At 41.1% G+C, this 17,193-nt stretch overlaps 1 protein-coding gene across 1 annotated transcript in view; it reads right to left on the reverse strand.

Moving 5' to 3' along the window:
- Positions 1-290: 290 nt before the first annotated feature.
- Positions 291-17,193, reverse strand: part of ARSG (arylsulfatase G) — a 238,287-nt gene continuing 221,384 nt past the window's right edge. The window contains exons 10-11 of the mRNA XM_053707697.1: positions 868-958; positions 291-797 (exon numbers count right to left, since the gene is read on the reverse strand). Of these exons, the coding sequence (XP_053563672.1) occupies positions 523-797; positions 868-958 (366 nt within the window). The 3' untranslated portion in view covers positions 291-522. The remainder of the gene's footprint in view (positions 798-867; positions 959-17,193) is intronic.

The raw sequence follows: 17,193 nt of genomic DNA on the forward strand, positions 1-17,193 counted from the left end.
AGCTTGGCATTAAAGAGAATTGTCATCAAAGTATTTTTTTTTCTTCAAGATACCAGCTATGTACAATACATTCCTATGTTGTAATGATATATGATACGGTGCACGTGCACCTTGACTGACTGTAGAAGTTAAGAGAAATTCTATAGCTAAGGATTAGAGTTGACTTTGCTGTATATCACCATTTGCAAAGGGATTTTTTTTATTTTAAAGGAACACTCAAGTCAAAACTTTTATGATTCAGATAGAGCATGCAGTTTTAAAACACTTTCCAATGTACTTGCATTGTCAAATTTATCGGAAAGAAAAAATCTGTTTATTTGAAATTCAGAGTAGGTGTTAAATCATTCTCTTTTTATTATGCACTTTTTAATAATGCAATTCTACTGCACGGAGTGGTCCTTTAATTGAATAATCTGACATTTTGTTAGTAGGCGAGGACCTACATTTGGCACAAACAATTAACCAGGTAAATCACTCACAATGAGAGCCTGAGTCAGGAGTTTTTCATGTGTGATATATTTGTTACTGGTCAGTGCATCGGCAGACAATGTGCTGAGGATTACAGCAAAGCACTGCTGAACTCTCATGTGAATAATCTGCTATGGAGACATTGTCTTTGGCAATATCAGAAAGAAAATCCTCAAGTGCCTTTGTTAATTTGGGCAACAGCGTCTTATACTCTTCACTTTTGATGTCAAGTGGCTTTTGTTCCTGGATATCTTGATCAAGATTGAATACCAATGGAGGTCTATGGTGCTGTTCTCGTCCGATAGTCCCATCACAGGCCAATGCGCCACCTAAAAAGAGAAGCCCAGTCAGGTTTATCAGTAGGATTGAGGGCAAACGCAACCCTAAACTAGAATTTACCTGTGGTATAAAATGCCTTATATTGCTCCAGACGAATTGCTTCTATATTTCCAAACTTTCCAGCTGCACCGCTGTTTGGGTGATAGAGAACCTGCAAGAGGTAGATTCAACTTTGGGTATGTGTCTGCATACAGGTTAATCCTTAAAGGGACAGTAAAGTCAAAAGTAAATCTATGATTTGGATAGAGCATGCAATTTTAAAAAAAACTTTACAATCTACTTCTGTTAGCAAATTTGCTTTGTTCTCTTGCTATCTTTTATTGAAGAGTAAAACTAGGTAGGCTCACAAGAGCTAAGACACGTGTCCATAGTACTCTATGGCAGCAGTGTTTTGCAACATTGTTTGTAGCTTTGTTATACAATGTTGCAAAACATTGCTGCCAGACTACTAAAGACACGTGCACACTTCTGAGCTCTTATGAGCCTACCTAGTTTTACTCTTCAATAAAAGATACCAAGAGAACAAAGCAATGTTGATAACAGAAGTAAATTGGAAAGTTGTTAAAAATTGCACGCTCTACCTGAATCATGAAAGTTTAATTTTTGACTTTACTGTCCCTTTAACCATAACTAGAAGCACAACTACACATTGGTGTTCCAAAATATTTGCATTTAAAGTAAAATATGCTAATGGTAAGTCTGTGTGAAAACACACTGACATAGAATGATTCTTTACACATGTTCCAGTTTTAAATGTTTTACCAAATAGAAATTAACACCAATGTTAAAAGGTCTTTCTATATTTTGGGTTTTATCTCTTAATAATATTTACCAGTGGTAAACCCCTCCCAGAGGTGAAATGGACTGAACCAACCACACCCCCAATTTCCTATAGGTAGTTCCTCTTATACCACCAATAGTTTAAAACACATATATTAACACTCTGGATAATCATAAAACAGCAGTGAATACAAATGTTTTTTGCATGTGCACCAAGGTATAATTTAATGCCATAAATTGTAAGTGAAAATAGTGTATCAACATCAGTGACCCAATAATAAAATCATAGGAACATGCATCAACAATAAAAAAGTAATTATAATAATATGAAATCCATTGTACAGAAAACTTTTGCTTCACCAGAACAACACAGCAATTGTGATTTCATAATCAAAGTTAACACAAACATAAATATCAGTCTTATATTACTTGGCACAAAATATAGGGAAGTAAATTTGCAATAATTTTATAAACATACCAAGCAAAACAAAGACAAGTGTCTGTGTGAAGCACTTTATTTTAGCAATAAAAAAATGTAACTAGAACTTAACCCTTGGCTTAGTGGAAATATTTCTTTTACACCATGGGGCAAATTTATCATGGCCCGAATGGGGCCAGATACATCTGTTTTCGCGCGCCGGAAACAGGAGGTAAGAAGCAGCGGTCTTAAGACCGCTGCTCCTTAACTCTTAACGCCACCTCTGAGGCGGCGTACAGCAATTACCCCGATCACATATGATCGGGTTGATTGCAGAACTGCTTGTGCAATGTTAAATGCCGACAGCGTATGCAGTCGTTATTCAGCAATGTCGGGCGGACATGATCGCTACAGCGGATCTTGACCGTCCGACTCTTAATAAATCGGCCCCCATGTATGATGCATTTAGAAATTGCTTAAGGGTATAACTAGTATATAATAAATTAAATAATCTGTAATGGATCATTTAATTTATTATACAATTTACCTATACCAGATAAAATGTATTATTCTTATAAGGCCCAATTAAATACTTTTTTTGTAAATCATTTCTCCCAAATAATGGCAAAGAAAATAAGTAAATGTATTTTTATTATTTTGCAGTAATAGTGTCATGTAAGAATCACTGTGTGCAGTGTGCCAGAAATAATAAGGTGTATATAATTAGTAGACATGTGCATTTGACAGTTTCACTAGCTGCCGAATACGGAAGGCGGCGAACACTTGTGGCATTCGTGTCTTTTCGGAGTTGGATTTATTATTGTGAAAGTGCAACACACTAAGATATGTGCAAATACAGATCTTACTGTGTTGTACTTTCACAAGAAAAAAATGTAGCTCAGAAAAAAAGCTGAATGCCACGAGCAGCGCCTTCAGCAGCAGATGAAACTGTGAGATGCTGCAGTTTTTGGAGTCAGCTTTATGTTAACAGTTTCTCAGCTGGGTGTAATTTGGCCATTGCATTGTGTCTATCTAAAATTTTCACTTTTGCCCTGGTCTTTCTTTGGCCTCCCCCGTCCACAGTGTATTTCTGAAGAAATAACAAACTATGCTTTCCTGATAATTTCATTTTCTTCTGTGGGAAAGAGTCCACAGCTGCATTAATTACTTTTAGGAAATAAGAGCCTGGCCACCAGGAGGAGGCAAAGACACTCCAGCCAAAGACTTAAACACTCCTCACACTTCCCTCATCCCCCAGTCATTCTTTGCCTTACGTCCCAGGAGGTTGGCAGAGAAGTGTCAGAATTTGTTTTGTCTCTTATGGAGGGTACTACTCTTCGCAATGGGACAAGAGTTTTAAGTAGCTCTACAAGCTTCTCACTGAGGACCTGGGTGAAAGTTAGAATCCGGAGATGCAGGGAGAGCTCTCCTCTGCGACACCATCCCGACTCATATTAACAGCTCCTAAAGCAATCAGCGTTGACGAGTTTTGCAGACTGCTTTCTGTGTTCCTGTTCCACGGCATAGATTCTGGTAAGATCGTTTCATTTTTTATTATATAATGTTAACAAAGAAGACAGGGTCACAGTGTGGTGCGTTTTATCTTAAATTTATGTTTTTCTTCCTAATGGGAAAGAGTCCACAGCCGCATTCATTACTTTTGGGAAAATCATACCCAAGCTAAAGAGGACACTAAATGCCAAAACGGGAGGGTACAATAGGCGGCCCATTCTGAGAGCTCCAAGCCTGAAACCACTACCCAACAAAAACCCTGCTTCGTCCGAAGCCGAGAAAACTTTAAAAAGGAAAGGCCCCAAGGACACTGACCAGCAGATATCCCAGAAGCCTAGCTAGAGACCGCAAAATCGGACTCAACTCAGCCAACAGTCCTCCAGGAGACACCGTCGCCCAACAGTCGGTCCCTCACCGCTCACTAAAAAGGGGAACAGCCGAAACTCCCCAAGGGATAGGGCAAGGAAGAACCAAAGGGAAACCGAAAGGTAACCCCAAAATCCACAGGAGGAAAACCCCCAATAGCGAGCCCAGCTCACAAAGATCTAAATGGATCCTGACAGACAAGGGGAGGCTACGCCCAGACCAAGCAGAAACCAGAAGTTTAGACCCGGGCATCTAAACAGAGAAACCCTTCTCTCAACATCGTGCAAAGCACCGAAAGACAACTAAAGACTGAGTCCTCACATCGTCAGAACTAAGGTCACTGGAAAGAAGCAGCACCACCTGGTTTTTTTAACAGATTTATTTGTGCATGTTGCACAATATCCAAGCCAGACCAAAAAACAGCAACGTTTCGGACTCAGTCCTTAATCATGCATAGTTACACCTGGAGATCATACAGCTTAAATACATCTGTAAACCACACCCACCAAATATCATACCTGTAGCATACTGAATGTGAGACCCCTCTAGTGGTCACTTACAAAATTACAACCATAGATCATAAATGTCAGGTTAAACACAAATTGCTCCTAGAACATCAGAACAAATAAAACACAATATTTTACCTCTATTACCTTATAATACAATGACACAAAACCCATGGATATCTTAGAGGCACAGAGACCAATCAAGTTCCCTATTCATACCTTTTTGGTACATAGTATCTAATCTATTAATCCAATAGACTTCTCTTATTTTTAGCCTCTTAGTCCTATCTCCCCCCCCCCGTCTAAGATGTCCTACCTGCTCTAATATTTGAAATCTTAACTGTGTTAGATTATGGTCTGTAGATACAAAATGATTGGCCACTGGGTCATCCAATTTCTTTTTTCTAATACTACTTTTATGTTGGGTTATTCTTTCACGGACTGTATGGGTGGTCTCACCCACATACCCCAGACCACATGGGCATTTGATATAATACACAGCGAAATCAGTATTACAGGTAAAGTGTCCCCTGTTTTCAATTTTTTTGCCTGTACCAGAATGACTAAAGGAAGAGCCCTTAGTCATATTATTGCAATTAGAGCAACCTAGGCATGGAAAACAGCCAAAATTCTTACTGCCAATGTGTCTTTGTACAAGTGTCTTGGACGGACCAATATCTGCATGTACCAATAAATCTTTCAAATTTCCCCTCTTAAAAGCAGGCATAGGTAGTTCCTTAAACTCAGGCACATCTGGGTTATATGTCTGTAAAATGTGCCAATGATTAGAAATAATTTTACTTATTCTGTTACTTAATCTGGAGTACTGACTGACAAAAATCAATCTATTAGACATTGTTTTCTTTTTAACCTCTTTCTGTTGTAATAAATTTTGTCTGGGGATCTGTTTTATATTCTCAATCTCTTTTTGTATTAAGGCCAAGGGATAACCCCTAACCCTGAATCGGTCACCCATCTCTTCCAATCTCTGTTCTACAGGACCTGTCTCAGAGACAATTCTTTTCACTCTTAAGAGCTGACTCCTTGGGAGAGACCTAAGCAGGGAATGGGGATGCATACTATTATAGTGGAGCAGAGTGTTGCAATCCGTTGCTTGCTTGTGTTGATCTACGGTGTCTCCTGTGTCTAAAACAGTTAAGATTTCAAATATTAGAGCAGGTAGGACATCTTAGACGGTGGGGGGAGATAGGACTAAGAGGCTACAAATAAGAGAAGTCTATTGGATTAATAGATTAGATACTATGTACCCAAAAGGTATGAATAGGGAACTTGATTGGTCTCTGTGCCTCTAAGATATCCATGGGTTTTGTGTCATTGTATTATAAGGTAATAGAGGTAACATATTGTGTTTTATTTGTTCTGATTTTCTAGGAGCAATATGTGTTTAACCTGACATTTATGATCTATGGTTGTAATTTTGTAAGTGACCACCAGAGGGGTCTCACATTCAGTATGCTACAGGTATAATGTTTGGTGGGTGTGGTTTACAGGTGTCCTTAAGCTGTATGATCTCCAGGTGTAACTATGCATGATTAAGGACTGAGTCTGAAACGTTGCTGTTTTTTTGGTCTGGCTTGGATATTGTGCAACATGCACAAATAAATCTGTTAAAAAAACCAGGTGGTGCTGCTTCTTTACGGTGACTTTTGTATTTTTGGATACAGTGCAGTATCCTGGAAGCTTGCACACCTCCCTGTTCCCAGGTGCTGGAAATCTTTGTTACTTTGCTAATCGTCAGAACTAAGAATACTAAAGTATTCAGACAAAAAAGAACATGTAACAGACCCGGGCAAAAAAAACCTGAGTTAAGAACACGCAGCCATCATCAGGATGGCACAGAAGAATACTTGTTGAAAAGTAAAACGTGGCAAACAAGAGAACAGATTGCAAAAGAAAACTTCCAGACAGAGGGCACACTTTAGGCAATCGAAGCCGCCAGACCTACACACAGGGCTCCAAAAGGGGAAGCACATAACCTCAACGAGGCCCACTGCACCCCCAAGAGAGAGAGGATACACCCAGAACCCGAAGGTGAATGGTAACCCTGGACCTTCTGCTTGCAAGGCCAGGGAGCTAGCTTACTATACCAACCTAGATCCTGAAGATGACAACGCATCTCAGAACCCACTCCCATCCAGGCCAGCCCAAGCATCGGCAGGTCTGAAACAGGGGAACAGAAGAACCCTTAACACCAGCTCAAAAACGAGTGGTAGAATGGCCACAGCCATCCCAACAGTACCACGGGTGCCAACCCGACACCTTAGAAACAGACGACAAGGCCATAAACCCAAAGGAATATAACAAAAGGCCCACCATAGTCTTGACACGGAGCCAACAAGACTCCAGATGGAACGTAACAACCCAGAGAAAAACACCCCTCTCTGAAAGGTAAACTCTCAGTTTTAACCTCCTGAATCCAAGAGGATCCCTAGAAAAAAGACCACACCTCCATAAGAAGGAGAATAAGCCTCCCACCCTAAGAAAAGGGATGGGGTCAAAAAGGTAGAGCACCTGCCAACAAGACACAAAGCCACAGGTTAAAGGAGAGATCAATCTTCATTGCAGATGAACTTGGAAGGAATACCCCTAAGGAATTAGCTTGCTAACACACATCCAATGTGCAATAGCTGCAGCAGAGACACTGCAAACCCATTTGCCTGCACAGCAGTGAATCCATAAGGTTACCACAGCAAGCTGACCAAGGGAAACCAACCATAAAGGTGTAAGTGCAGCCCAATGAGCATCAGCACTCAGATAACCTGGCACACCGTGACCAGGTCAATTAGTCCAAGTAAAGGACATAGCCCAAGTTTCCAGGAACTGGGGAACCCCAAACCAGCCTTAGAGCCAAAAAGTCTGGCAACAACTCCACAAAGGAAAATACTGAGAGAAGGCTCAGCAACCGGAAACACCAGTGAGAAGGATAACGAGATAACTCGCAAGCCCCGACCCAAGGAAGAGACCACCCCTTGCCAAAGTCCAAAGGAGCTAAGGCGTCAAAAGTGGTACAACGACACTAGAGCCCATAGACTCTCAAACAGCCACAGGACAACAAGCAAGGGGTTACCCAGAGGCCAAAATCACTTGAGCAAAGGCTAGTCTCTGCATCACCGCCATACAATCAGAGGATCATAGAGAGAAAAGAACGCACAGCATCGTCAGCTCCGAGCAGAGCCCAAGAAGACCACGCCCAGTGCCCCTAACAGGGAACCATATCCCGGAGGGGAATCCAGGCCCCTAAAAGGAGACCTAACTTACATGGAGACAACAGAGGGAGACCAAAAGGTCTCATAAAAAAAAAACAGCTAGCCAGTATACAGTCAATGTGCAATAGCTGCAGCTGGTCACATTCCGCAAACCCATCCGCTGCAAAGCAGCTGAACTACTCTCCTCTAGAATGCTTAGTTGAACACAGAAGATAACATGAGCACTCGGCGCCTCTATCGGACCAGCAAAGCAGAGCGGTGCCACGTGTCCGAAAAGCTACCAGACAGAACTGAACCCAAACAGGACCAGTCTGCAATCCGGGTCCTAACCGTCAAGCTGCATAAATCCTCCCTCAGAGGGGAAGAAGAAAAACAGTCAGGACATCCTATCGGATGAAAATAAAATACAAGGCAACCCGTAGGTTAACGCCCAAAAAGAAACAGGCCTACTGCAGGACCAGCCAAACGGAGCCCTGATCTTCCAAAAAAAAAAAAACTGGAAAAGATTTCAATACATGGACAATCAGGAGATTACATCATCCCCACATGTCTAATGAGGTGCGTCATTCGAAGAGCAGACCGCGAAGGCGCGCAATTCTGTAACGAAAGGCACAACACTGAGGGAAAGTCGCACCCACAGGGAACTGTACAGTCGAAGGTGGAATACCCGGGACAACAGGAGCAGGGAAGGTAAGGCACCACCCTGTCCTCAAACTCTATTCAATTTAGGAAATAAAGGTTCATCAGGCAAAATGACCTCTGGAACCACTGAACTCGCCAAAAACTTCCTTTAGAAGAAGCACCAATTCCTAAAACTAAAGTCTGGTCCCTCCGCAGCTGGAGGTTGAGAGACAGCAAACTCTGACCCAGAAAGTTCATAGTCTCAGAAAGAACTTCATCTTCAGATAACCCTATCAGTTAAATCCAAAAATTATTTGATGTACTCTGGGAAGGAGTGCAATACCTTGCGCTTAACAGGGCAAGGTAAAGTATTAAGGCCACAGACACCGCCGTCTGAACTGTGCAGTAATGTCTGGAGAAAAAAGGCCCCCTCCAGATGGAGGATCAGCAATGCTACGGGAAAACTGCATGTGTATAGAGATAACAATGTAGGGTATGCACCTCACTGAACGACAACTCCTCAGAGGTGGACGGCTCTGTGATATCAAACATGTTTGATATTATCTCTTTATCAAGGCATATGGAACATAATTGAGAGGGGGAACTAGGGCCTCCTCAACATATAAACAGGAATTGCTCTTTAAGAATAGAGGGAGTGCCCTCTAAAGAAACCGAATCCTCCATCACTAGTGCAATAACCGGAGAACTAGAGAGATATAACATCCTTTTTTTAAAATAAAATAACGGCACCCTTATACCCCAATGGCTGGGGCACCCACCACCTCCTATGACCCCCAGACAGTACAGAGATGTATGACTCCTCTCTGATAGTCACGAAGGAGGGAATGAATCACATAGTGCACAATGCAGGACCGTTCCTGCTATGAGAGAAAGCGCGCCAAGCTTGTAAGCTGCATGGCTCTCAAAGTGAAAGTGAAACCTGTATATTCCATAACAGCCTAAGAGCCCATAACATCTCACACATAAAGCAGCACAAAAACAAATAAACACATACGATTATTATTCCCCACTGTGACTCTGTCTTCTGTGTTAACATTATATAATAAAAAAATTAAACGATCTTACTAGAATCTACGCCGTGGAACAGGAACACGGCCCTTCAAGTGTGACAGGTCGTAGAATCGCTCCTGACATGGACTTGAGAGAAGAAAGCAGTCTGCGAAACTCGTCAACGTCGATTGCTGTAGGAGCTGTTAATATGAGTCGGGATGGTGTCGCAGAGGAGAGATCTCCCTGCATCTCCGGACTCTAACTTTCACCCAGGCCCTCAGTGAGAAGCTTATAGGGCTACTTAAAACTTCAGTCCCATTGCGAAGAGTAGTACCCTCCATAAGACACAAAACAAATTCTGACACTTCTCTGCCAACCTCCTTAAACGAAAGGCAAAGAATGACTGGGGGATGAGGGGAGTGGGAGGAGTATTTAAACCTTTGGCTGGGGTGTCTTTGCCTCCTCCTGGTGGCCAGGTTCTTATTTCCCAAAAGTAATGAATGTGGACTCTCTCCCATTAGGAAGAAAATATATGTCAACTTTAGTCCCACCATTTGACAGATATTTTGTGATTGTGAAATAATCATTTTATGCTTTTACTCTCTCCCATGAGGAAGAAAATATATGTCAACTTTAGTCCCACCATTTGACAGATATTTTGTGATTGTGAAATAATCATTTTATGCTTTTACTACCCTGTGCATACAATAGAATTAACTTTCTGTTTTTCTGTCTGTGTAAGCATTATAACTGTTTCAGTTAAGATTTAAATCTTTATTTTTGCAAGTACAGTTTATTACTTGTGTCTCAGTTAGAGATGGGAAGGCCTGGAAAAAAACCCTGTTTTTTTTTAAAAAATTCCCAAGCCGTTTTTTTTTTTACTGAAGAAAAAAATAAAAAAAAATGGAGTGTGGAATATATTATTTTACAATGATAAATATGTCTGACATGGTAGTCAAACTATAAAGGCGCCTGAGACTTTATGTAAAGTCTCAAATCATTGCAAGTTCTCTCCGCTGAAGACAAGCAAATCCCGGAATACAATTCAAGTACACTGTACTTCTCAATGCAATTCTCAAATAAGAGAAATACGCATTTGTGCCTCTAGGGGGCAGTGCAGGGGAAAGGCTTCAGTTTAGTTTGCTTGTGGGCTCCATCTTGTACCTCCTACAGTGGGTGATACTTTCTGTACTCTTAGGCCTTAATTTACAGAGGATGTTACATATTAGCTTAACTTTATAACCTTTATCTAAATGTTATCCCCATCACAGCATAATGTTTACCTATAGTCTTGCCAGTAAATTGTTTGGTTTTTTTCTTCGGGGGTTAGTGTTAAGTTTTTTTAAGGGTTTATTGGGTGGCTTTTATTTTTAGCTTAGGGACTTTGGACAGAAAAATAGCTAAATGCCCTTTTAAGGGCAATGCCCATACAAATGCCATTTTCAGGGCAATGGGGAGCTTAGATTTTTTAGTTAGGTTTTTATTTGGGGGGTTTAGTTGTGTGGGTGGTGGGTTTTACTGTTGGGGGTGTTTGTAGTTTATTGTAGGCTAGGGTTTTTTTTTATTTTGGGGGGGCTTTTTTATTTTCATAGGGGATTAGGTGTAATTAGTTTAAATATTTGATAATTTCTTTTTTATTTTGTGTAATTTAGTGTTTTTTTTTTGTAATTTAGTTAATTGTATTTAATAAATGTAATTGATTTAATTGTAGTGTAAGGTTAGGTGTTAGTGTAACTCAGGTTAGGTTTTATTTTACAGGCAAATTTGTATTTATTTTAGCTAGGTAGTTATTAAATAGTTAATAACTATTTAGTAACTATTCTACCTAGTTAAAATAAATACAAACTTACCTGTAAAATAAAAATAAAACCTAAGCTAGCTATAATGTAACTATTAGTTATATTGTAGCTAGCTTAGCGTTTATTTTACAGGTAAGTATTTAGTTTTAAATAGGAATTATTTAGTTATTAATAGTAGGTTTTATTTAGATTTATTTTAATTACATTAAAGTTAGTGGGTGTTAGGGTTAGGGACAGACTTAGGGGTAGGGGTTAATAACTTTAGTATAGTGGCGGCGACGTTGGGGGTGGAAGATTAAGGGTTAATAAATTTAGGTAGGTGGCGGCGATGTTAGGGGCGGCAGATTAGCAAGTGTTATGTAGGTGGCGGCGAGGTCGGGGGCAGAAGATTAGGGGTTAATAAATATAATGTAGGTGTCGGGGGCTGCAGATTAGGGGTTAATATGTTTATTATAGTGGCGGTGATGTCCGGAGCAGCAGATTAGGGGTTAATAATTTTATTTTAGTGTTTGCGATGCGGGAGGGTCTCAGTTTAGTGGGTTAATAGATAGTTTATGGGTGTTAGTGTACTTTTTAGCACTTTAGTTATGAGTTTTATGTTACAGCATTGTAACATAAAACCCATAACTACTGACTTTCAGTTTACGGTATGGATCTTGACGGTATTGGCTGTACCGCTCACTTTTTGGCCTCCCATGCAGACTCGTAATACCGGCGCAGAGGAAGTCCCATTGAAAAAGGACTTTTGGAAAGCTGCTGTAATTACGTTGCGTTACGGCCAAAAAAGTGTGCAGTGCAGGTAAACCTGCAAGACTCGCAATACCAGCGGTAGTGAAAAAGAGCCTTAACGCTGCTTTTTCACCCATACCGCAAAACTCGTAATCTAGCTGATTGTTTTCCAAATGCTACAAGGATGACAAAATGCGTTCATACATGCCAGAGGTACCTAAAAAATACTTTATGGAATTCAATGAGGGTCATAATGAAAGTGCAGGTAGCTTTTCCATGCAAAGTTCTCATTCCAGAAACACCCTTTCTGCTGCTTCCGTTTCATCACAAAGTGTTCCTTCACCTGCTGAAGTGTTGCAAACCACTGCCTCATAAGAATACACAATACCTTAATTTAGAGATAAAATGACAACTGATCTAGCTCTTAATACAATCTTTCACTTTACTGTCTTTAGCAGCGGTAGGCTTGTTTCAATCCGTGCAAACCTTAAGTTTTTAGAAGTTCATGACAAAAATAACAAATATGAAGCGGAAGAAAAAAAGGAAAATGATAGCAGTAGTTCAGAAAATGAGATAGATTAAATTGCATGTATATGTTGTGTCTTTGTTTCCTTTTCTCAATTCATTTTTTTTTAAAGCACCACTTCAAAGTTAAACCTCATTATGGAGCTTAAATATTGAAGTGGTCCTTACAACCCCTAATGACCATACCCTACCGGCACAAATAATACCAGTTACTTTCCTTTTTATCTGCAATTGATGCTAAGGGGCAAATCTGACTTTTTATTTTGATGGTTTCTTGCTTTTTTTGTTGCTTTTCAGGGAAAGGTGGAAAGTATAGTTTACATGTTCTTAACATATACAGACCTTGTTATACCATTTGTAACAAAAATAAAGTTTTAAAAAGCAAGTTTAGTTTATTTACTGAATAAGCTGTACTTTTATTTCAAGCAGAATACTTTTATATACACCGCATTTCATGTTCCCAGTGTAAAAAAAAAAGACTTTAAATTTGTAAAACTACTCCAAATTGCATTTATTTTAAAACAAAATCAGAAAATTCAATTTTTCCAGAAAAAACATTTTCCCATGGCTTTAAGATTTCCGGAAATTTTACATCTCTAGTCTCAATGGAACAGACTGGAACTGTCCTTTCTAGCAATTCAGACCCATTAGAAAGGAAATCTACAGGTTTTTTAATTCCTTTAAATAAGTATATGCTTTGCATGCTGGCTACTCCAGCACAACTTTGCAGTTCCTGTTTAAGTTATGTTTTACTTTTTTACAAGTCTACACCTAGGGCTCCATTTATTAATGTGCGGACGGACATGATCCGATATCGCCGCACATCGATAAATGCAGCTGTCGGCATTTATCATTGCACCAGCAGTTCTTGTGAACTGCTGGTGCAATACCAATCGGCCACTAGCAGGGGGCGTCAATCAGCCCGATCATATTCGATCGGGCGGATTGCTGTCCGCCACCTCAGAGGTTAAGGAGCAGGAGTCTTTAGTTCCGACTGAAGCAGAGTGGGTCGGAGGCAGCATCCGCTGCTTTATATATAGACCCCCTACAGTTTAAGCTAAGGTCTCTTGTCCTCCGTTAGTAGGGCCCTCTCTTGTTGGATCCATTGATTTTCTACAGATATTAAGGAATATATGCAAAACTGTTTTCTTTCCTTTGGCATGGAGAGTCCACAAAGTCATTCAAATTACTAGTGGGGGTATTCACCTCCTGGCCAGCAGGAGGAGACATAGAGCACCCCAGCAGAGCTGTTGAGTGTCACTTCCCTTACCCATAACCCCCAATCCTGCTTTGCCTCTGTGATCGGGAGGATGGAGAAGTTAAAGGGACAGTAAACTTTAAAAATAATGTTATATAATTCTGCACATAGTGCAGGCACTAAACGTATGTGAGAGAGACTAAGCGGTATATTTATCAATGTGTGAGCGGACATGATACGAAGTAGCGTATCATGTCCGCTGCATGTGCTGTTGGCATTTATCATTGCACCAGCAGTTCTTGTGAACTGCTGGTGCAATGCCGCCCCCTGCAGATTTGCGGCCAATCGACCGCTAGCAGGGGGTGTCATTCATCCCGATCGTATTCGATCGGCTTGATTTCTGTCCGCCGCCTCAGAGCAGATGGACAAGTTATGCTTCATAACTTCTGTTTCCGGCGGAAACAAGGGGCCTCAAGCTCCATACAGAGCTTGATAAATATGCCCCTAAGGGGTTATGGCTTCCCTTATTTGTTATGGGAGGGTATCCCTGACTTTTAACGCTGTAGTTTTATCGCAGTAATCTAGGATGATGAGATAAAGTGTTTTATAAATTTTTCTTTATCATTGGAACTTTGAAGAAAAACGGAATTAACAGTCTTCTATGAGGCTTGCTTAGGGAAACACGCGCTTTTAGTCTGTTGCGAAGTTTCTTTTACAGCCACTAACGTGACTTCCCGCTCTTCCGTTTGTAATACTGAGTGGAGCGGTGTCACTTTCTCTGTGCTTTCTTCTGTTGTGGCTGTGGGGATATCGTCTGACGATTGGAGAGTCCTTATTTTTGTGCAGCTTCTGAAGGTTACGGTAGGGCACCTCAGTCCGAGGTGCATTTTTTATTTTTCTCTTATATTTGTATGCTTAGCATTGTTACGCTCTGAAGGAATACTATCCTTCTTAAGTGACAGTCAATTTCGTTATTCTTTTTAGTTTTAGGGTACTTTTCAGCTATGGACACTGAAAAGGAGTCTGTTTCTTTTGAAAAATCCTTGTTATGTTTGGAGGCCCAAATTGTTTTGCCTATGCAATTTTGCTCCTCATGTTTAGCTAAAACACTAAAATTTAAAGATAAAGTATTGCTTTCTGAGCCTAGGAGGGATTTCGCTGCAGATATCTTCTCTGGTGTCTCCAGCTTTATCTGCTTTCTCTATTGCGGGTCAGCGCAAGAGAAAATCTAAGCATTTTACTGCTAGTAAGGTGTCTGTTCCATCTTCTTCTGCAATGATTGACCACTCCCATAAGTCTGATGAGGAAGATACCTCAGTAGCTTCTGAGGGTGAGATTTCAGATTCTGACAGTGTAAATCCTTTGACTGATTCTGAAGAAGTTAATTTCAGATTTAAGCTTGAACACCTTTGTTTACTTCTAAAGGAGGTACTGGCTACTTTGGACGACTCCAACCTTTCTGTCACTGTCAACCCTAAAAAAAATCTAGTAAGCTTAACAAATACTATGATGTTCCTTCTTCTGTCTGTCACTGTCAACCCTAAAAAAATCTAGTAAGCTTAACAAATACTATGATGTTCCTTCTTCTGTGTAGGTATTTCCTGTTCCAGAGTGTTTGTTGGAAATTATCACTCAGGAATGGGATAAACTAGGGTTTTCTTTTTCCCCTTCTCCCGTTTTTAAGAAAATGTTTCCTGTTGCTGATTCCATTCGGAAATTCGTGGCGCAATGTGCCTAAAGTGGAAGGAGCTATTTCTACTCTGTCCAAAAAAAACACAATTCCTTATAGAAGATAGCTGTTCTTTTAAGGATCCCATGGATAAGAAGCTTGAGGCTTATTTAAAGAAAATGTATATTCATCAGGGATTACAATGGCAACCTGCTGCTAGTATTGCTACAGTTGCAAGCGCAGCATCTTACTGGTGTGATGCCTTATCTGAGCTGATTTTAGAAGATACTTCTTTAGAGGAGATCCAAGATAGTATCAAGGCTTTTAAAATGGCCAATTCTTTTATCTCTGATGCCAACATGTAAGTCAATAGACTGGGAGCCAAGATGTCTAGCTTCGCTGTTCCAGCTTGCAGGGCTCTATGGCTAAAATCTTGGTCAGCTGATGTTTCTTCCAAGTCCAAGCTCTTGTCTTTACCTTATAAGGGTAAGACCCTTTTTGGTCCTGGTCTGACAGAGATAATTTCTGAGATTACAGGTGAAAAGGGGTCTTTTCTACCTCAGGACAACAAATTCCTCAGGGTGGAAACCATTCGTTCCATTCTTCCTTTGGTCCAAGAGGGTCAGTTCATGACGACCAAAGACCTGAAGGACGCGTATCTTCATGTTCTCATTCACAGGGATCATCAAGCACTTTCAATTTGTTGTTCTAACGTTTGGCCTTGCCACAGCTCCCAGAATATTCACAAAGGTTTTTGGGGCTCTTTTGGCAGTTGTCAGGTCTCAGTGAATTGCGGTGACGCCTTACCTGAACGACATCATGGTTCAAGCGTCATCTTTTCAACTAGCAAACTCTCATACAGAGATCATGTTCTCTTTTCTACGTTAACCATGGATGGAAAGTGAATCTGGAGAAGAGTTGCCTTGTTCCAGCTACAAGGGCGCGTTTCTTAGGCACCATCATAGATTCCCTATCCATGAAGATTTTTCTGACGGATGTCAGAAAATCCAAACTTCTCTCTTCATGTCTCTCTCTCCAGTCTGCTATTCGTCCATCAGTGGCTCAAAGCATGGAGGTAATTGGTCTGATGGTTGCTTCCATAGACATTGTTCCTTTTGCTCAGTTCCACCTGAGAGCTCTTTAGCTATGCATGCTCAGTCAATGGAACAGAGACCATTCAGATCTATCTCAGAGGAGAGATCTCGATCCCCTGACAAGAGACTCTTTCTCATGGTGGATTTCTCAGGATCATCTGTCTTGGGGCACGTGCTCCCGGAGACCCTCCTGGTTGATTGTGACCACAGACGCCAGTGTGTTAGGCTGGGGAGCAGTCTGGGGCTCTTTAAAAGCTCAGGGCCTGTGGACTCGGGAGGAGTCCTCTCTTCCCATAAACATCTTAGATTTGAGGGCAATCTTCAATGCCTTGATAGCTTGGCTTCAGTTGTCTTTAGCCCTGTTTATCAGATTCCTGTCGGACAACATCACCTTAGTGGCTTACATCATCCACTAGGGAGGAACTCGGAGTTTCCTTTCTATGAAGGAGGTGACTCGCATTATCCAAGCTCACGATTGTCTCCTATCTGCCATCCACATTCCAGGAGTGGACAACTGGGAGACGGATTTTCTGAGCAGACAGAATTTTCATCCCAGGGAGTGGGCGCTCCGTCCAGAGGTGTTCACCAGGCTAACCCTCAGGTGGGGGGTTTCGGACTTGGATCTGATGGCGTCTCGCTAGAATGCCAAGCTGCCAAGGTACGGTTCAAGGTCAAGAGATCCTCAGGCCGCCCTGATAGATGCTCTGGCGGTTCCTTGGGATTTCAGTCTGGCATACCTGTTTCCTCCTTTTGCTCTCCTTCCACGAGTCATTGCTTGTATCAAACAGGAGAGAGCGTCAGTAATTCTAATAGCTCGTGGATCTGGTGATGTCATCTCTTCCACCTTGGAAGTTACCTCTCAGGAAGGACCTTTTAACTCAGGGCCCTTTCCTCCATCCAAATCTAGTTTCTCTGAAGCTGACTGCTTGGA

Source organism: Bombina bombina, chromosome 1, assembly GCF_027579735.1.
Source record: "Bombina bombina isolate aBomBom1 chromosome 1, aBomBom1.pri, whole genome shotgun sequence".
In the NCBI taxonomy this organism is placed as follows: Eukaryota; Metazoa; Chordata; class Amphibia; order Anura; family Bombinatoridae; genus Bombina; species Bombina bombina.